This window comes from Mus musculus, chromosome 1 (assembly GCF_000001635.26).
Source record: "Mus musculus strain C57BL/6J chromosome 1, GRCm38.p6 C57BL/6J".
Lineage (NCBI taxonomy): Eukaryota > Metazoa > Chordata > Mammalia > Rodentia > Muridae > Mus > Mus musculus.
Window position 1 is genome coordinate 72,320,655 of NC_000067.6, and position 21,350 is coordinate 72,342,004.

At 43.8% G+C, this 21,350-nt stretch overlaps 1 protein-coding gene across 5 annotated transcripts in view; it reads left to right on the forward strand.

The window, feature by feature from the left end:
- Positions 1 to 21,350, forward strand: part of Xrcc5 (X-ray repair complementing defective repair in Chinese hamster cells 5) — an 87,537-nt gene that overhangs the window by 13,238 nt on the left and 52,949 nt on the right. For all 5 annotated transcript variants that reach the window (XM_006495892.2, XM_006495893.4, NM_001357519.1 and 2 more), the window contains exons 7-12: positions 4,420 to 4,534; positions 5,562 to 5,700; positions 9,272 to 9,384; positions 13,982 to 14,044; positions 18,306 to 18,443; positions 19,335 to 19,425. In XM_006495892.2, coding sequence (XP_006495955.1) covers positions 4,420 to 4,534; positions 5,562 to 5,700; positions 9,272 to 9,384; positions 13,982 to 14,044; positions 18,306 to 18,443; positions 19,335 to 19,425 — 659 coding nt within the window. The remainder of the gene's footprint in view (positions 1 to 4,419; positions 4,535 to 5,561; positions 5,701 to 9,271; positions 9,385 to 13,981; positions 14,045 to 18,305; positions 18,444 to 19,334; positions 19,426 to 21,350) is intronic.

A 21,350-nucleotide genomic window follows, 5' to 3' on the forward strand; every position in this document is an offset into this window, starting at 1 on the left:
TTACAATACTAAATGTGGTCTTTTTTCTGTGTCATGAACCCTAAATTCAAGCATGGAGGGGTTGGTTGCCAGTCATGCTACGGTTACATCTGTGTGCCTGTCAGGTTGGTATCACATATACAGTGTCCACATCGTGGACTGAGTAAGACCTTTGATGACAGTTTGCGCAGCAGTCTGCAAAACGTCTTCCAGCATTGGAAAAGCTACACAGCAGAGAGCAAGCTTCTCACTCAGCACTGGCTTGCTTTCTCTGTGCCCTGCAACCAGATCACATGGTGCCTTCTGCAGGAGGGTCTTTCCACATAGTTCTGTTGTGCAACACACAGTAGAGGCAATAGTCCTACTGTTTGCAGGATCTCAGGAGTTTCCCTTACCGTTATTCATAATAGTAACCTTCCCCTGGGGTTTTCATTTAGTCACCTGTGGCTTCTGGGACGGCTTTGTCACCCACACAGGAAACTGGACCTCTCTGCTCAGTCTTTAAAGTTCTCTCTTCTAATCAGCTTACGGAGAGGATGATTTCCTTACAGCTTAGGAAGGCTTTTAGAAAAGATTAGCTTTTTTACTTTATTTGTATGAGTGTTTGCCTGCATGTATGTGTGTGTCTACATGTATGCCCATTGACCACAGAAGTCAGAAGCAGGTATTGAATCCTTCGAACTGGAGTTACAGATGGTTGTGAGCCATCATATGGGTGCTGGGGATTGAACAAGGGTCCTCTGCAAGAGCTCTCTGTGCTCTGAATCCCTGAGCTCTCTCCGGCCTCCTTACAGCTCTTTCATAGAGCCTTAGTTTGGGTTGACTCTCTGTCTCCTTACTGTTCTACACACACACACACACACACACACACACACACACACACACACACACACTCACGAGTTCAGGCTTCTTTTGTCCCCTTGTATGGGCCCTTCTGGTTTCCCAGACTCTGTAAACTCCCACATAATCCACATATATAAAAATTAGAAGCCAGCCTCCCCCTAATACAGATGAGAGAATATGTATTATTTATTTTTCAGAGCCTGACTTATCTCACCTAATATATTTTTCAGTTCTATCCACTTTCATGCAGATTTTATAATTTCCCTTTTCTTTAAAGCTGAATACAATTCTATTGTATATATGTACTACATTTTCATTATCCATTCATAACGGATGGTTGTCTAGGCTGGTTTCTTTCCTTACTGTTGTGAAGAGAACAGCAATAAACGTGATTTGCAGGTATCTCTGGTAGGATGCAGATGCCCAAAGTTATATAGTAGCATAGTGCCTGACTCCACATTAATTTCCATAGTAGCTGTACTAGCAAGAACCATTTTTAATTGTAAGAAATTAAAACTCGTAATTAAATGTCTGAGACTCTCAGTGTTCCTTTACTTTTTGATAAAGGTTTAGAGAGCATCTTGGGAAGGAATACTATGGTTTTTATTTGGGGCCTCCTTCTTCTTCTTCTTCTTCTTCTTCTTCTTCTTCTTCTTCTTCTTCTTCTTCTTCTTCTTCTTCTCCTTCTTCTTCTTCTCCTCCTCCTCCTCCTCCTCCTCCTCCTCCTCCTCCTCCTCCTCCTCCTCCTCCTCCTCCTTTTCCTCCTTTTCCTCCTTTTCCTCCTCTTCCCCCTCCTCCTTCAACTCCTCCTCCTTATTTTAGATCATTAAATAGTTTGAGCAAGTCCTGGTACAACAAATAAGCAAACAAACCCCCTCTCAGATAAGTGTAGACAATAAAACACCCAAAGTCCAAGCTCAAAATGTGAAGAGTTCATAACCATTGTCACTGCAATGACAGTGTTGGGAAGGGAAGATGTCCACCTTGGTATTGGAAAGGGAGATGAAATCCCTGGCCAGGTGATGGTGTCGCATGCCTTTAGTCCCAGCAGAGGCAGTGGAAGTCAGTCCTGGGCTACAGAGTCCCCAAGTTCCAGGATAGCCAAGGCCTCAAGGTGGAATCCTGACTTGAGAAACAACCAAAGGGTGAAGGGGCTGGAGAGATGGCTCAGCGGTTAAAAACACAGACTGCTCATCCAGAGGTCCTGAGTTCAATTCCCAGCAACCACATGGTGGCTCACAAGCATCTGTAATAGAATCTCATGCCCTCTTCTGGTGTGTCTGAAGACAGCTACAGTGTAGGCCTATACATAAAATAAAGAAATAATACGTAAAACAAACAAACAAACCAACTAACCAAAACAACCAAAGGGATGAAGCCCTGAAGTACCATGTAACCCTGAAAGAGACTGATGTTCCCATCTGTCCGGAGGCCGTGGGAGAGACTCTCTCTATAATCTGTCTTACTTTCCGTTAGAGCTGGAGGCACACTTATTCTGAGCAAAGAATCCGGGAAGGTTTATATAGACCCGCTGCCATATTTTTGAGGAGTGAAACTTGGCAAAGGAGGCAGTACAAAGTTGGCCAAGAAGTGACTTGTGTGGCTTCAGAGTCTCCGACAGTGCTGCCTTTGTTTAGGAATTAATCCCATTGATCTGTTGCTACGTGGAATCGTGGAATCGAGGGCTGTATGCAAAGCTCTCGGTTGAAGTAGGTTGGCAATTGGTGTTTTTACGAGTAGCAGCAGTTGACCTGGTTTTTTTTCAGCTACAGTTTTTCTTAAGTATTTCTGGAAATTTGTAATTGACAAGAAGCACACCATAATTTTATAAATACGGAAACCCCTGAAGTTATTGGTAACTTGGAATGAAATTGTAATTTTCCAAGGGGTCACCGAAGGAACTAATGAGAAATCCTACAAAGTGAAACATCTTGACTAATAGTGTTCTTGTCACACTGTGTGCAGATGACTAATATGTGTTCTTGTCACACTGTGTGCAGATGTGCATTCTTAAGCTGTTTCTCAGCTTTGGGAATACATGCCTTAAGCTAGTGTGTAATGAGCTAGTATAAGTTCACTATTTTAAAATTATCTTCCGCTATGCCCCAGCAAGCAGATAAATCATTGACTATGTTTGTGTCTTAGTACTTTAAACTGCTTTGGTTTCGGGTCTTCTATGTAGGTCAGAACTTTGTCATTCAAATACGATGACTGTTCTTATTTAAGTCAACTGCAAACAACTGGACTTTCAAATTCAGTTTCTCTGAAACTGCACATGTATGCTCTCTGGCCTTTTGATTGTAGAAATGAAATCAGAGATTAAAGACTGAATGTTCAGGCAAAATAATTAATTGGAAGGAAAAGGGGCTTGTGGAAAAACGACAACATTGGCTGTGAGAAAGTATATAATTTTTAAAAAAAATTCTCATTATACAGAATCCATACCTCATGGTTGTCATGGATGGACTAGTAATGTCTCATGAGATGATTAGATCTGGTGCGGTCATTTTTCCACAAACCCAAAGCCAGGGTGTACTGAGCTTTGGAGGCAGGGGTTCAAGCAGAACAGCTGCTTGCTACCACGGTTCTGAGGACTGGAGTCCGTTGCTGTCTCTCTCACTCTAACTGGGTAATGTCAGGTAGCTCTCTACCACTTCATAGGCTCCTCTTTCGTCTGTACCAAGGACATCAGTCGTAAGGTCTGGCTTGTACATTGTGTGTATTAGATCATCAGTTACTTTGCTCTTTCTCTCTTGGATACCACATCCTACCTCTCATGTGGTCTTCTGTTCTGTTTGACTAAAGGTAAATAGAACTAGGCTTGACTTTTATTTCTCCCCGCCCCAACCTCTGAGACAGGGTTTTACTGTCCTGGAACTCACCCTGTAGACCAGGCTGGCCTCAAACTCAGAGATCAGCTTGCCTCTGCCTCCCAAGTGGCTGAGATGAAAGGTGTGTGTCACCACACTTGGCTGAATGTCACCCCTGTTTAAATGAAGCAGTGCTCTATGTTACATTTATCTTCTCCCTGCCCTCCTCCACCAAACAGGCTAGGGATTCCTTTATTCCCTGGGTAGTATTGATGTAACCCTCTCTGTGGTGTGCCTATGAAACCATCCTGTCTTTTATTTAGGGAGTTGGCATTAAGTAATGAACTGTGAGCAGAGCTGCAGGCTGGTACCTTGCCTGTGATACTCCAGAGCAGGGGCTCATATCCTCTTGTTTTCTGGGAGGTGCTGAGCGCCTTCCATTGTGTGCCAGCTCATTGATGAATGTGGTTTTGTCATCTCCTCAGTGGTGTCCTTGGTCCAGCGTAAATGTTAAGAATCTTTGGTATAGCGGAAAGAAACGATCTACTAGAGGAGGGCCCAGCAGTCCCTTTCCCTGTCAGGACAGTGACTGGAGTTCTCCCTCCCAAGCCAGCTCACCTGTCTCTGGCTCCTTCCCAGCTGTGGTTCTCATTTTCCTACCGCCTGCTGCTCTTTCTGTCTTTATAATCAACAACAACACACGTCTGATTCTAGTAAAATAAGGAGACCATCTCCTCTAAATTAACATTGGAAAATTGTCTTTCATTATGTGTTTTTCTTTATTAAGTGAGAGTCTACGACAACTGTGCGTCTTTAAGAAGATTGAGAGGCGTTCCATGCCCTGGCCCTGCCAACTGACCATTGGCCCCAACTTGTCTATAAAGATTGTAGCCTATAAATCGGTAGGTAGTAAAGTGCTTTTTTTTAAAGCCGTGTTCCCAGGCAGATAAATATGCTTATGTAAGAAGCTGACAATTCATGTGCGAGCTATTCAGAGTATAATTACTGCCTCTCTTACTGCTCTCCCTTTTGATTTAATCTCTGTATAGCTTTTCATCTAAAAGGCATGCGGGCAGAGGCTTTAACAACTGTTTATAATATGGCTGCAGTCCCTCTTCCTCAAGAATTCAGGCCTTGGTGTCTTTTCCTTTTAGGGGAAAGAAACTGTGATGGATTAGTTTGTCTTTGTGTGTCATAGTGGGGATGTCAATAATACACTAGAGTTATGTGTAGAGCTGTGGAGATATGGTCATACCTAGTTCAGTAGTTACGGGTCCAGTAGTAATAGCATCTATAAGATGTCAAAAACATTGGCTTATTAGCGTCAGGTTGTGTGTCAGTACTCATGTGCATTTGCGCATCAAAGTTCACTTTCCAAAGTCAGTTGCCTTCTGCAGTTAAAATCTGATCTAAGCTTCAACATGAGCTTCCTTGTCCCCCCCTTTATGCTGAAAGTATAACTAAATCTGAGAAATAAATATACAGATATTTTTGAATGTTTAAGAACTTAATTCCCAAGTACATGATGAGAACCATAGAGGTAATTTTGAGTTATTTTGGTTTCTGTCAAGGCCAAAAGAGCATGCCTAGGGATGAAAATATACTCTCACAGTTTCCTTTGTTGGCTTCTTCCTCTCTTTGATGATGGCAAAATGTATTCTCCCTCTTTATTAGTCAATTTGAGAGTTTTCTATAGAAAGTATATGTGTATTCAGAAATCAGTTTGTGCCTATAGCCTACCAAAGGAGAAAAGGGGAATGTAGAAACAGCTATAAGGCATTCCCATTTGAAATAAACCAAAATTTAATAAAAGGAGAGAAGAGGCTTAATACTGTAGGTAGAATAGTTGTTCAGAGAGTCTGTCAGATTTCCATTTTCTTTGGTCAGTATCTTGTCTCTCCTCATTTTCTATCTATCTTTTGATAATAGATTGTACAGGAGAAATTTAAGAAGAGTTGGGTAGTTGTGGACGCAAGAACGCTAAAGAAGGAAGATATACAAAAAGAGACTGTTTATTGCCTAAATGACGATGATGAAACTGAAGTTTCCAAAGAGGACACTATTCAAGGTATGAAGCAAGTGTCTGCACTTTCACCCAAGAGAGATTTTCTCTAAGGTGGTGGGAGGCAGCGTAGATTGGTCACCAAGAGACACTTCTTTGAGATACAGGGGTGCAGCAGAAACACTGGGTCCTGTAGGCCAGTGGGGACTCCAGCAAGATGGCTCTGGGGGAAGGACCTGTGTATTTGATCCTTCCAAATTTAAATGTGTCAAGTGACAGGACTTGTCCTTGGCTTTCTTCCCTCTCGCAGATTCACTCGCTAGGAGTGTGCTTATCAAGCGCTGAAGCAGCTCTCGCCCTTCCTCTTCAAGCGCCAATGTCAGGTCTTAGAGCCTACTGGCTATGCTTCCTTAGGGGAAAATATTATCTGTGGTTGTTGTCGTGGCTTAAACACACTAGGCTCTTTAAAGCTGGGCTAAATATACCCAACCCATGTGGCCTAAATAGTATGTTTAGACGACATCTTTATCCAGAGGACTTGGAAACTAGCTGAGAATATCTGAATATTCAAGAGCTCAAATCGTCAGATGCCAGATGATGCTTAAGATGGCAGCCAGGGTACGTGGATTAGCTTATTACCAGGTTGTGCACTGCTTAGTGTAGTTTTAAGTCTCCAGTTCTGGGGGAAAAAAAACCCTCATGTATGGCGTTATATCTTACCACAGGTATTTAGTGTGTGAGGGAATGGGATAGTTTGAAGCTGGTAGTATGTACAGTTATGTACAGAATATAAGGAATACTTTGAAATATCTACTAGTTTGATTGAGTTCAGTAGCAGAGCATAGAGCATGACTTTTGGAATTGTAGATGAGCTGGAATCATGAGCTTGTCATTAGTGGATCATTCTATCTGGTGGAAGGACCGGCTCAGGGTGGGCAGAGGAACGTGAGTAAGGTGCAGGCCAGGCTCAGAGGGCCTGTGGGGTATCCTGAGTAGCAGCCTGCATTTTCTCTTATTGTCACAGCCTAATGAAGCAGACACCGTTGCTATGTCTGTTTTCCACAGAAGGACTGTAGTAGGTAGTTTGCTTACTGCTGTGACAAGAGCAACTCAAGGCAGGCAAGGCTTATTTTGGCCCACAGTTTGAGGATACAGTCTGCCAGGCAAGGAAGGGCAGGTGGCAGGGATGTGAGGCCCGCCGCGTCTGTGGGCCTCCTTTTCTCCTTTGTGCTCAGCTCTGGACCCCAGCTCATGAGTCGGTGCCATCCACAGTCAAGGTGCGTCTTCCCACTTCAGTTAACCCAGGTGGCGAACTTCAGAGGTTCACCCAGAGGAGTGTTTCCATGGTGATTCCAAAGTTATTATCCCATCAAGTAGATGATCAAGATTGGCCATAGCTGAAAGATACTCATTAACGTAAAGTCACACAGCTAGCTGCGCAGACACAGAGCTAAACTGAGAGTTTGTTTCTTCATTCTGTTCAGAACTAAAGGGTTTGGGGAGATAGACTCAGAGCGTATGCATGGTGTTAAAGCTCATGGAGCCGTTGATGGTTCAGGGGATTTGCATATGTCTACGGTGTTTAGGAGTGGTCCGTGGGGAGATGAGTGGGATAGCTGGTTTAGAAAGGGGAGGGACTAGAGGAGAGGGGACCAGTTCCTTAAGTTGTTCAAAAAAAGCTCTGTTAGCTGGGACAAACGGATTCTTAGGGCAGGCAACTGAAGGGAAGCGTTAGGCACAGCCTGGGTCGCAGATGGAAGTTAGTCAGTTCTCCTCTTCCCTTTCTGTTACCGACCACTTTCCTTCGCCTCTCCTCCACTGTCTACTCACTCATGGGTGGGTTGCTCTCTTTCTTACCCAGAGGATGTAGTAGATACATGTGAGCCAGAGTGTGGTGGTATGTTACAGTCTCTTCTGTCCTCCTTGGCTTGTAGGAACGTTATTTGCACTTGAAGTAGAAGAATCAGAAAGCTCAGTTAGTTTTCACGAGCACCTCTGAGATTTATGATTCTTATTAATTCAAATAAGAACATGATTGATGATAAGAAAAAGTTAGACCAATACTTGGTGTAGGGTCTGGGAGACGGCTGGTGAGCAAGGTGCTTCTGTGCCAGGATGAGGTCCTAGCCGTGGATCTAGAGCACCCTCAGAAAAGCCAGGCATGGGCTGGACACGGTGGCACGTGTCTTAACCCCAGCACTCAGAGGCAGAGACTGGCAGATCTCTGTCTGAGGCCAGCCTGGTCTACAGAGTGAGTGCAAGGACAGCCAGGGCTACACAGAGAAAACCCTATCTTGAAAAAAAACAAAACAAAACAAAACCAAAAACCAACCAACCAACCAACCAAATAAACAAGTAAATAAAATAAAATAAAATAAAATAAAATAAAATAAAATAAAACAAAACAAAGCCAAGCATGTCAGTGCACACTTGTAACCCTGGTGCTAGGGAGGTGGAGACAGGTGAGCCGCAGGGGCCTGCTAGCCAGTCAGCTGCATTGGAATGGGAGCTCCTGGCTTGCTTACAAGCCCTGTCTCAGAAAGTAAGGTGGAGAACAGTAGAGGGGAGCTGACCTCTGACCTGTACACGTACTCTCAGGTGAGCACATGCACACATGTGTACCCTTTCCCCTAGCTGCACACAAGTGACTGGAAACAAAACCATTCGGTTTAGATGCCATGCTTAATCGTGTCTCATGCGTTTCCCTGTTGAGTTTTTGGTTGCAACTTTTGAATTGGTTGTCTTTTTCAAAAAGCCATGCATGAGACTAGAAATTGCTTTAAAAAGAATTTTTTTTATTAATTCCATGGCCCCAGCAGCCTCACGGACTGATTAGACACTGGATTATAGTCTGTCTTGGGACTCCCACTGTTTCTGGGGTTCTGGTGACCCTGTTTGCGTTCACACTGGAGAGACGCTCTGCCGCAGGAGAGCAGATACCGGAGAACAGGGCTGGGCTTGGCTTTTTTCCTTTCGCCTTTTTCCTTTCGTGAGGACACACGAGCCCATATTTATCCAACCTAAGACCCTGAAAGCAGACACAGCTGAGTCCCAGTAACAGAGTAAATTCAAACCCAGAAGAGTGTGGGGCTTGTCGGTTAGATGCTTTTAAAACAGAGTTTGGGCTTCCTCTGTCAGATGGCTGCAGGTATGTCTACTTCCAGCGTGTGTTTTTTGGACATTTTGTTCTGATGATTTCCGATGGGCCGTTTACTCTGTGTGGACCTCTGGGTTTCAGAATAAATGGGCTTTTGATCATGTTTACAAGTCACTCTTGTTCTGCAGTCAACACGGTTGTCTTCGGAGGCTGACTAACGTGCTGTGTTTGTACAGTTTTCTCTGCTGTGTGATCATTAAGATACCTAGACTGCAGAGGATGCTGCCTTAAAAATGTAATTAGACCTTAATCGTCCGTAAGCGGCACATGCGGTTTGTTTCTGCCTCTGCTTTTGGTGGGGGGGGCAATAATTTGGTTCCAGGGAGCAGAAGAGACTGGCTCTGGGATACTTGTATTGATGTGTATACATGTATTAATATGTACACACGTGTGTTGATGTATTTAAACATGTATTGATGCATGTACACAGCTTACCTCAGGCCGCACATGGCTAACACATGCTCTGCTCTCATTCTCCAGGGTACCGCTACGGAAGTGATATCATTCCTTTTTCTAAAGTGGATGAGGAACAAATGAAATATAAATCTGAGGGGAAGTGCTTCTCTGTTTTGGGATTTTGTAAATCTTCTCAGGTACAGCAAATACTCTGCAGTTGTGGACAAAGTACATGCCTTGAGCTTTTGACTCGTTGTTTTATTTACACTTCATACTTACTTCTCATTCAGTATCTAAAATGTAGTTTGGGGATGAGTGTTGCCTTTTTTTTTTTTTATCTAAAAAATACTAATTTCTGTGTGCATGTGTGTGTGTGTCTGAGTGTGTGTGTATATGTGTGTGTGTGTGTGCTTATGCATGAGTGTTTCCACATGTGTGTGGAAGTACATATGTGTGTGTGAATAGGCATGTGTGTGTGAGTGGGCATGTGTGTGTGAGTGGACATGTGTGTGTAAGTTGGCATGTGTATGTGAATGGGCATGGGTGTGTGAGGGTGCATGTGTGTGTGAGTACAGGTGTTAGAGGAAGGACAGGAGTCAGGTCCCCCTAGAGCTGCAGTTATAGGCAGTTGTGAGCCACATGACATAGATGCTGGGACTTGAACTCAGTTCCTCTGGAAGAGAAGGTTGTGTACTTAGCACATGGCACCATCTCTACACTCCAGAGTATCATTGGTTCATGGTTGGCCACCTTTTCCCTCAATTTCTTTTGTGGGGTTCTAAGATGTGAACCTTATCCATAAGTCACAATTTGTAGGTACAAAGTGCAGATACATGGAGTATAGAAAAGGGGACATGCAGCAGCTTGCCATGGGATTCCACAGATGGTCCTAGGAAGCATGGCTCAGTATTTCCAGAGATCTTAGGTTTGCTGTCTTTGGGGTAGACCACAAAATGATGAATACTAATATTATTATTATTATTGTTATTGTTACTATTTTAGTTTCTGAGGTGGTTTTTCTGGTAGCCTTGGCTATCCTTGAATTCACTCAGTAGACCAGGTTGACCTTGAACTCAGAGATCCTCGTGCCTCAGCCTGATGGGTGTTGGGATTAAAAGCTTGCATCACCACTCCAGCAAGAATCTTTGTATGTGAATTTCTCCCTAAATTCATAGTGATGAAGAGATTCTTCTAGGAGAACTCAAGGGAATTGAAATGAAAGTAAATACCACCCATAGACTGAATCTGTGTGCCTAGCACACAAGCCTTATGTAGTCTTAGTGTTAGGTTAGTTCAGTGAGCTGTAGGAGCATTTCTCTCATGGTTATCTCTACTGTTAGCAGTGTCTTCAAGGCCTGGAGAGATGGCTCAGTGGTGAAGAACGTGAACAACTGCTAGAGCACTAGAAGTTGGTTCTTAGCACCAAGTCAGGTGGCTCACAGTTGCCTGTTACTCTAGGTCAAGGGCATCTGATGCCCTCTTCCAGTCTCTAGGAGCACCTGTATAAACATGGCATGTATTTACTGCATACACACACACACACACACACACACACTTTTTAACAAACAAACAAACAAACAAACCAAACCTCTTTAAGCCAAAAAGTGGGCAAACTTACCTAGGATCCCTAAGAATGTACTGAAGTAGGATGTGCTAAGTGAGCATAACACTTTCTGGAAGTTTAGGGCCCCTAAAAATTCTTTAAGGAGAAACTAATTGCATTGCAAAATAATGTAAGTTAATATTTATTAATCTTGAGTGAAACTAACCTTATATAGACCAATTTGTAGAAACTGTCTCCCCTTTTAAAAAAGATATATCTGTATTTCTTATTTTAATGTACATGGCTGTTTGCCTGCATGCTTATCTGTGAACCATGTGCATGCAGTGTCTGCAGAGGTCCAGAGAGGGTGCTGGGCCACTGGAACTGATGTTAAAGGCAGTGAGCTGTGATGTGGGTGCTGGGAATTGAACCCGGCTCCTCTGGAAGAGCAGCCAGTGCCCTTAACCCCTGAGCCATCTCTCCAGCCTTTCTCTCCCTTTTGTGAGAGAGATCTTACTGTGGTTGGTCTTGAATTCACAGAGATCTGTCTGCTTCTGCATCCTAGTTGCTGGGATTAAAGATTTGTGTTACTACATCTCACTGAAACTACTCTTTCCACCCTTGCTAGATAGACAGATAAGCCCTATCTCAAACGCCTTTAGTATAATTTAGAATTGCTAATACTGAAATTACCTTTGTCAGGCTGGAAGTAGGGGCCTACTTTAGCTAAATAACATGTCCCTTTAAAAAAGACATTTATTAACTTCAAATTTTACTTTTAAAATCATGTTCTCTCTTTTTAACTTCTAAATCAATTTTATTATAATGATTGTTCTGTTGAAGGAGGAAAATACTTTTGTTCAAGTCTGGGCTTAGAAAATGGGTAAAGGCTGTCCATCTCAAAGAGAAGAGCCCTCCTGTTCCCAGTGTCAGAGAAGGATCTCCTAGGTCTCACAGGTTTCCTGAGATGGGATAAGCCCAGGCTCATCTCTTTAACCAACAGCCAGGCAATGCCCCACTCAACTTTGTAACAAAGTTCTGTCTCAGACAAGTATCATGAAATATTATAATTATAACTACCATTAATGCACACTTACAGTGTTCCAACCAGTGTAAGCATTTGATAAAAATTCTCAGTTAATATTACCTTTCCAGGCTTGTACTTATTGTAGGCACTTTTTTGGTTAAGAAATTGAGGATTAGCCTTGTTATGTAACTAGCCCAAGACCTTACAGTGAAACGAGAGTGGCTGCGGATTTTGAGGCAGGTCTCCTTGACTCTAGAGACTGGGCCATCGTCCAGTGCTACTCTTACCATGTGAACTAGCACAGTTCTGAGTAGTCCACTGTACATACAGCTTTCACGTATGATCTTACCCAGAGGACAGGAGGCGTTGCACGAAGTATTTTCCATACGGAATAGGACATAATACAGAGGCGCACCTTTTAGCAGACGAGTGGTTGTCAGTTATTGTATATGAAATCATATGTTCCTGCACCCCATCTTCAGCGGGAATGCTTACAAAACACCAGTTATGGAATGAATAGGTGTGAAATAGTTTTTGTGTGTGGATGGTGACTGTTTGCTAGGCAAGCACACTACCACTTGTGTATGTGTGTGTGTGTGCACACTGTTTATTTTAAAATATCAAGCAGTTTTTCAGTTCTCTTGCTAAGTTGTCAAGTATTCTGGGTAGATAATTATGAGACAGAAAAGACTGTGGTAATTAGCTTCCCTCCAGATTCCTGGCTGTTCTTTTAAAAAATCATTTAGGTGTACTAGATAAAGATGTCATTAGCTATTTCTTAAAGATTCCCTTTTATTTTTAATTATGCATGTCTGTGTGTGTGCCTGTGTGTAGCTATGTGCACGTGAACGCAGGGGCTTGTGGAACCCAGAGGTGTTGGATCTCCTGGAGCTGGAGTTACAAGGGTCGTGAGTCACCTGACATGAGTGCTGGGAACCAAAGTTTGAGGCTCTGCTAGAGCATTGTGGCTCTTGACTGCTGAGCCATCTCTCCAGCTCCCTCATTAGCTAGTTTTTGAATAAGTCAAGGACTGTTATAATTTCTATCAGGGTAAGGGGATCTCTCGATCTGCTGTACTGGCAGTGTAGGGTTATTCTTGTATGCCTTCGCATAGTGGTTTTCAGCTGGGACTAGAAGTGGAAGTGAGGGACGTGTGGACCTCACACCTTTGCAGCTCTGTGTGCTTGAGCTATCAGCTGCTGTAACGTGCTCCTTGTTTCCAGGCTTCAGAGGAAAGAGTGCGAGGGAAAAGCAGATGAGAAATGCTGCCCAGAGCCACACATGGCACGTCCTTCTAGAAAAGCGCCAGGCTCCACAGGCAGTGAGAGCCAGAGCTTGGTGGACGGGTGTAGGGGCTGCGATTTCAGGAGCGTTAACGTTCATTTTCTAGGCAGGTATTGGTAGAGTTCTGTGACCTTGACTGCATTTCAGGAGCGCGGAGGCACCAGCCGTACGTAGTTTCCCTGCCCCGGGTCTGCTCAGAGTTGGCTTTCTTTGTCGTCTGCAGTACATTAGAGGCTTGTCCCATCTCCTGAGGACATCATTCCTAAGAGACTTTTGGAGACAGTCTTTGTAATCGCTCATTTTTTACCTGTCCCCTTGTGCTGTGCCCCGGCATTGTTCTAAAAGCAGGACCAATGAACACATACTCTGTTCCCGTCACTCCAGATTGCGGTCGCTGTGATGTCTGCTCTGGAGCCAGTGCATAGACCTTGCTTTACATTTTCCTTTTTCAAGATGTATTTTTATGTGTGTGAGTGATTTGTCTACATGTATGAATGGGCATCGTGCACGACTGATACCCTTGGTAAGAGCAGCAAGTGCTCTGAACAGCTGAGCTAGCTCTCCAGCCTTTACATTTTCCTTTTGGTTAGTTTCTACTTCCCAAGTCTTGGTCAGTTTTTACGTACTCTTCTGAAACCATCACAGGCTAGTGCAGTGCCCTGTGTTGGACTGTAACCCAGCATTGCATTTAATCACACAGCTATTGAGGCTTTTGAGGAGCATGGTTATATCCTGCTCACTCCTCTGTCTCACTGCATACCATATAGGACAATACAGGCCATGCGTTAGGTGCTCATGTAGTTGAGCTTCAAGTACTCGGTTGTTTCCAGTTGCTCTTGCTGTTTTCCAGTAAGAACATTCTGAGCAGACATTTAGCAACATGTGACCTTACAGTGGTGCATATTTCAAAACGCGTTTTCTCTCTCCCATGCTCTTGTAGGTTCATAGAAGATTCTTCATGGGACATCAAGTTCTAAAGGTCTTTGCAGCAAAGGATGATGAGGTGAGTTGGGTTGGAGCTTTGAGACAGTGCTACAAACTGAACTGTTATTTTGGGAAAGTGGGCTGTTTATAGCCTTTGTTTGTTTGTTTGTTTGTTTGTTTGAAACAGGCTTTCTCTGTGTAGCCATGGCTGTCCTAGAACTCGCTTTGTAGATTGGCTGACCTTGAACTAGGAAATCATCAGCCTTTGGCTCCCAAGTGATGGGGTTAAAGGTGTGCATTTGCAACAGCTGTGGGAAAGTCACCAACCTTTAACTCTAAAAATGGGGAGATGATAAACGAGTTTGTTTTAGCTTCAACGTAATGCCCGAGGTCATAGTATTGCACAACAACCCCTGACCAGCTTGACTTAGGTGTAGGTGTCGGCTGTTAAGTAGTTTTGGTTCAGATTGGCCTTCGTCTCTCATGAACACCGAGCATTAGTATGGTGTGTGGACCTGGAGAAGCGCTCCTGATCTGTGGGCGATTTCCCTGGTTTCCCACGTTCTTAAGGTTTTCTGTCGTCAGGCCTGTTTATCCCTGGCTAACAACTCTGACTTTCACAACCTACACTCACGCTTTGCTCTCTGCACATTTTCTTTTTTTTTCTTTTTTGTTTTTTTTTCATTTGTTATCATCTTTTAATAAGTATATCATTTTTAACAATAGAAGCCATGTGAGCATAGGGATATTGAAAGAAGCAATGTACCCCTCTCTCTCCAAGCAAAATTAGAACATATATATAGTAGCTCCCACATTGAGTAGATTTTCTGAATGTGATACAAGTTTACAATTAATTGGTTTTCTAATTTCATAGGAATAATGCATAAACTCATACTGCAAATAATCCCTATAATACTAGAAATGGGGATATTCTTTGCTGTTTGTCCTGGTTCACATTGTAAATGCAGTATATAAATGTATTTTACATAGTATTTCTCATTAAAAGGAAACTTTTTTTTTATTACGTATTTTTCTCAATTACATTTCTAGTGCTATCCCAAAAGTCCCCCATACCCTCCTCACCACTCCCCTACCCACCCATTCCCAACTCTGCACATTTTCTTTTTGAAATATTAAGTCAGCACTCAATGTTTCGTTGGTGTGTTGACTCCAGTACAGAGTGTTAAACCAGCTGAAGCAGGCTTCTAAATTCAGAGGTATTTGCATTAGAAAATGTGAACAATTGATTGCATTGATGACCTTTTTTCCCCATGCTTCTGGAACATGGCTGGCTGCTCACCTAGGAGGTGGTCATGTCAGTGTCTGAGAACAGTTAACATCAGGAGAAGACGCTTGCCTTCCCCTCTCCTGGGTGTGAGGGGGTGAGTTCACTACAACACATAGATGACTTCACACTTGAGAATTCTAGCTAGTGATGTTCTCCTAACTCCAGCCTTAGAAACTGTGCTGCTCTGGTCTGGTGTGTTCTATAGTTTTAAACTTTTTGAACTCCAGCTGTGGACATAACTCCCACTTGGTTTTTTTGTTTGTTTATTTTTGTTTTGTTGTTGTTTTTGTTTTTTTTCCACGAAGGAAATCCCAGTGACTTCTTGAGAGTTCTGCTGCAGAGCTATATTGAGGTACCTGAGCTGCAAATCAAATTTGTCATATACGTAACTAGCTTCTGTTGTCAAAGTCAAACGAAAGTGCAGAGACAAGTTTCTGATGAAGCATCTTGTGTTTGGAATAAGGACTAGGACCGTATCTCGGGCCCATGGGATGACAGTGGTAGCCGGTGTGGTTGGGTGATGGAGGAGGGTTTGGGGTTTATTAGGACCAGGAAACCTGTGCAACTCTTATGAATGATTCCTTATTGGCACTTTCAGTGCTCTAGGGTCTCGGTCAGCTCTGATGAGTGAGCGGTGGAAGTTCCTAGGTAAAGTTAGTCCCAAGGTTAGAGCTGGCTGTTCTGCAGTTAGTCAGTATATCCAAACAAAGGGCAAGCTGTCTCTCCTTGGTTACTTGAGATCATTCTGGGGTTAGATATTGGTGACCTAGGTATTTCTGCTTTCTTATGGTCCTTTGATTCTATTTTTGTGAGTTGTGACAGATCTGGCTCATTTTGTATAATAAATCGTCATATATCACTGAAGTTTTTAAAGAAAAGACACTTTCATTTCCTAATGGCTCTTTGGTATCTGTGAGTGTAGTCAAAAACTGATATTGTCAAACTGGAGCCTATGAGATAAATAGGAGGCTAGGGAGAGTATGCTATATGAGAGCTTCCAGTAGAAAATGCACGCAGCGGACTTGTGTGGGTAGACAGGAGTAGGAGGACGGTGACAGATGCAATAGCAGTCTTCAGACATTTTGAGGAGGATCATGGGGAGTAGAAATTAATCTGTGCTTCCTACCAGAGAACTGAGCGGGGCCTGACGGGTGCGGAGCTTTGCTCCAAATGAGTTACTCTGTCATCAGAGATCACCAGCTCCCGATGGATTACCTTCTTGTGAGGTTGTCTTAAGTCCGACCATGCAAGTTTTTGAGCAGAGTCTCCAATAGCACCAGCCATGTGCATTGTTGGGGTCGTTAAAATGGGTGAATATTATTGTTTTTCAGTTAAACTATTCTGTGATTCAGTGACTAACTCCTTAAAATGTTTTCTCTGGCTATTTGTGTGTGTGTGTGTGTGTGTGTGTGTGTGTGTGTATGTATGTATGTATGTGTGTATGTGTAGAATATGTATATTTATGTGCTGATTTGCACTGTGTGTGGAGAAGAAGGGCAGGGGTAAGAGGAAAGGAATAGGGACTCAGTGGAGTTAGATACAGTCTCAGTGTTGTTACAATACAGAAACAGTCATTAATCTATTGTCCTTTACATTAAATATTCTGACTGGTCCTATCAAAGACACACACATTCAAATTCCAAGCAAATTAGAAATAGTCTCTTCCCCAGACTCTCTGCTTGTCTGGTCCTCTCTTATGGGACTTACTGTTAGAACAGACATGCTCAGTTGGTACATCTGTCATTCCCACTAGTAAGGAGTATCTTCACTCAATGAACTCAGGGGGTCTGCTTTAATCTATGACAGGGCCTTGACACCTAGCAAGGAATAGGCTTAACATAAGTGGTCCTTGAAATGAGGGGAAATTTATGTATTATCAAATCTGTAGACTATTTTGATAGCAGGATATTGAAGCCATAAGTTTGTATGAAGGGATGGGACACACATACCTAACTGTGATACAGGCCAGCTAGCTGTGACACCGGAAAGGCCATAGTGCTCGGAAGCGTGGAGGGTGAAGCTTCCTTAGTAAGGCAAATCTGCGATGCGTTAGAGGACATGGGTGCGGTTGGTGCTAGAAGGAAATTATGTGAGCACAAGCACCCAGGGAAGCAAGGCATAAGATATATCCCTGGTCACCAATCAGCTCTGTGATGCTGGAATAGAACTGTTGGAGGTTTGTAGAAGAGACTGGCAGGGTCACCTCTGAACAGAAGAGGCAGTGGTGTACTTGAGAGACGGCGTAGGGGTCAGGCTGAGGGATGAGGAAGGTCAAGGACTTTGAGGCCATAGTTTGGTTGAGTTGGAGGTGCTGGCAGTGGAAGTGAGAGATACAGGAGGAGAAAGGTACTAGTAAGTGTGGGAAGAGGAGAGATCTGCCAGTCAATGCCTGGCTCACAGGACAGTATTTATTTGTGTGCCCACATGCAGAAGCCAGAAAAAGATACTTGGAGCCTTTCTCTCTTTCACTTCCTTGAGACTGGGTCTCTTACTGGACAAGAAACTTGTCCTTTTGGCTAGGTTGGGTGGCCAGCAAGCCCCCTGGGGCCGCCAGTCTCCACCCGTCAATGTTAGGGTTACAGACAGAGCCATGCCTGGGTGTTTATGTGGGTGCTGGAGATTCAAGCTCGGATGCCAAAGACTCAACCTTTGATCCTTAGTTAATAAGGACAAACACTCTTACTCACTAATCTGTGTCCCCATCTCCTTGGAAGAGTTTTTAAGACTTTTGATTCTTCCATTCATGGGACTGGACGAAACAATCCCGGAACTGAGTTTTAGAGTGAGAAGAAGGAAAAGGCTGAAAGCAGTCTTTTAAGAGCTGGTTGGAAGAAGAAAGGAGCTTGTGGGGCAGAGACCCACATGGAGTAATCAGATGAGGCTTACTTCTGAAGTCAGAGTGTGGAGAGGTGGACCTGGGATCTGTGCTTGTTACCAAGAGCCTGCAACGGGAAGAGAGCAGATGGGCCCCATGTGATCGTCAGGTCTTGTCTGTGAGGAGCTCTCACAGTGTGACAGGACCTGTGCTGACATATACTCTTCTCCCTTACAGGCGGCAGCTGTTGCCCTTTCCTCTCTCGTTCATGCTTTGGATGAGTTAAACATGGTCGCCATCGTCCGATATGCTTATGACAAAAGATCTAATCCTCAAGTTGGTGTAGCCTTCCCTTACATTAAGGACGCCTATGAGGTAAAACCTACAGGCTTCTCACCTTCCCGGCCCCTTTCCATCCTTTCCTTTAAAGAAAAAAAACCTCTTTTGTGGTTCTGGAGATCCAATTCATCCATGCTGGGGCCTCACGCCTGCTAGGCTGTGCTTGATACTGCACTATTGCCCTCTGTCTCTTTATCCTAAACAGTGCTTTAGGACGTTGTTAAAATACGTATTCTAGCTCTGTAGGGCTAAGTAGGAACCATTTTCTGAATGTCCTGCAAACTCCCAGATAATGTTGGGATTGCTGGCCTTCAAGCCAGGTTTTCAGCTAGAAAACAACGTGATTCCTGAATGTTTTTAAGGAGGGTCTGATTAAACCAGCGAAGGTGAATGCAGGACTCTCTCTTCGTTCCCATCCCCTTGGCCTTTTCAGGGCCACATGGGAAGAGAAATCGCCTCCAGTTTAGCAAATAAGGACCAGGAATAAAGGTTGGGTGTGACTTCACTGTGTCAGTGTGAAGGTTGGTCCATTTGAGGCTCTCCTATTTGAGGTACAGGCCAAGGTTGCTTCTTCTCCCATTCCTCTGGGAACTCCATGCGGCAGGCTGTCGGAGAGGGTGGGGATGGTGACTTCCCAGTCAGATGTCCTGCCATCCAGCTCTCCTCCTTGGTTCTGCTTGGTCCTGTGCTTTTATGGTTACCTAACAGCCTTCCTTTGAGGCATTTCTTTTATATCTGGTATCTGCCATACTGTTTGCAACTGTGAACTCACTACTAGGCGGCAAAATACGTTACCGTGTTTTAGTCAGATTTGCACAAGGTTTCGAACTATTTCTGCTGTGCCGCTTCCGCAGCATCTGGGACCACTTGGATGTGTCTCCATTAATCTGATGGTTTCTGCTTGTTGACTCCTTTCTCTCTCATTAGTGTTTAGTTTATGTGCAGCTGCCTTTCATGGAAGACTTGCGGCAATACATGTTTTCCTCGCTGAAAAACAATAAGAAGTGCACTCCCACAGGTGAGTCTATTCCATTTGGCCCACTGATGGCTCTGCACATAGACTCTTTTTGGGAAATCACCTGGCTGCAGCTGCATCTGGGGCCAGGACCTCATGGGGCGAATGAAGTACTTGGATTCTAATCACACACTCACAATCACGATGAAGGTGGTTCAGCAGGTGTTCTGCCAGGAAGCAAGTTCTCCTATTCTCCTAGCCTTCCACACTGTCTGCTTTTTCCTTCCGCATCTGAGGAACAGCTTGTTGGATGGCTGCTCTCCAGGTGTAAGCGGAAAGCTTGCTCCTGTGGAAGCGCGCATGCATGCCTCTGCATTCTGTGCGTGGTTTGATGTAGCAGGAGCGACAGTGGCACTATTCAGCATCTCTGTCCTCTTCGTTCTTCCTTTGAAGTTTATGACTGCAGTTCAGTTCTTACTGTGGCTTGTTGTGAGTGTCCGGTAGTTGCACCTGCAGCCAGCTCTCAGTGCCAGAGCGACCTCACAGCCACAGGTGCCATCTTCTAGGCAGCTCGCCATTTGTCATTATTTGTGTAGTTGTGGGCAGAATGTAAAATACAAAACCAAAACCAAATAACTACAACAACAACAACAAAACTATGAAAACTACCAAAAATAAACAACAGCAGATGATGCTAGAGGCTTAAAGATCATCCAGCGAGATCTAACAAATGGTAATGGATTGCGTTAGGCTACAAGTCTAATATTACCTGTGGCAATGTAGGGTTAGGGAATTTTAAGGTGAGTTTGAAAATGAGGTGTTCTCTCTGCATTCTTAGGGCTAGGCGGAGTGTCCTTTTCTCTAGAGCTGGTGTCTTCCTATCATGACAGAGGCACCTGTGGACCTGAATGTCAGAGAAGTTGTTGCTGTGCTGTTGGTTGTGTTTCTGCCTCTTGGTTCCTTGCTAATTAATTAACTAAGGATTAATTGGGGATTGAACTCAGAGTCTCATGCACATTGTGCAGTCAATCTAATCCCTGAGCGCTACCCCAGCCCTCATTCCAAACGTGTTGAGAAGTTCTCTTTATGAATCAGACCGAGTCTAAAAGTTGAACACCTTTTGATCAGTTGACTTATTTCCTATGTCATAGTGAATTTTCTTAAATCTATTGGCAAATCTCCCAAGTTGATGTTTATGGGGAAGTTTATGACACTGGTGTGATCTAGCAAAAGAGCAGCTGAGAGCGTTGTAGGTGGGACTCACTGACTGTTGCCTTGTGCAAGCAATGGCTGCCTGGTGGGCCCTAGCTCCTGACTTATGATGGTGGTGGTTGTGGCAGGTTCAGACAGGCAGACGGTGCCTTGTGATAAGTAACTTTCATCTTGTGACACAGAAGCATTAAGGTACTGTTTAGAAGCCGCTTACACTTCCTGCCACCAGCCCACGATTGACATTAGAACCAGTATTCCACTTGGATGGCTCTGCAGACGGCCGTGGACCCTCAAAGTGAAAGGCACACGCGTGGTGGGGGTCAGAAGCTTTCCAGGGAAGATATGCTGCTTGTCCACATAGCTCTGGGCTGCGCCATTTGTATTGACCTGATAGATTTTTATTGAAGGGCAGCTGCTAGGTATTAAGTGAGACATCAAAGAGACACTGTCATGTTTCTGCCATCAAGGAACTTTAGAGTTTAAATAGAGTGTTCTCAGGTGTGTGTAGTGTACTCAGTAGCTTTGCAAAAAGAAAAGGGCGACTCTGACAGAACACAAGGAATTCACTTGCTCTGGTCAGAGGTGTCTTCTTGTTGCTGGAGGGCGCTTGGGGTCTTCAGAAAGCTTGGCTTCATTTGGAAGTTGTTAGTTTGTTTAAATGCTTTTTCTCTTTAGCTAATTACTATTTTGAAAATACCAGCTCATTGGATACTTAGTATTTTGTTTAAATTTCCATAGAGAAGTGATTTTATTATTTAATTTTTTTATGGCAGAGT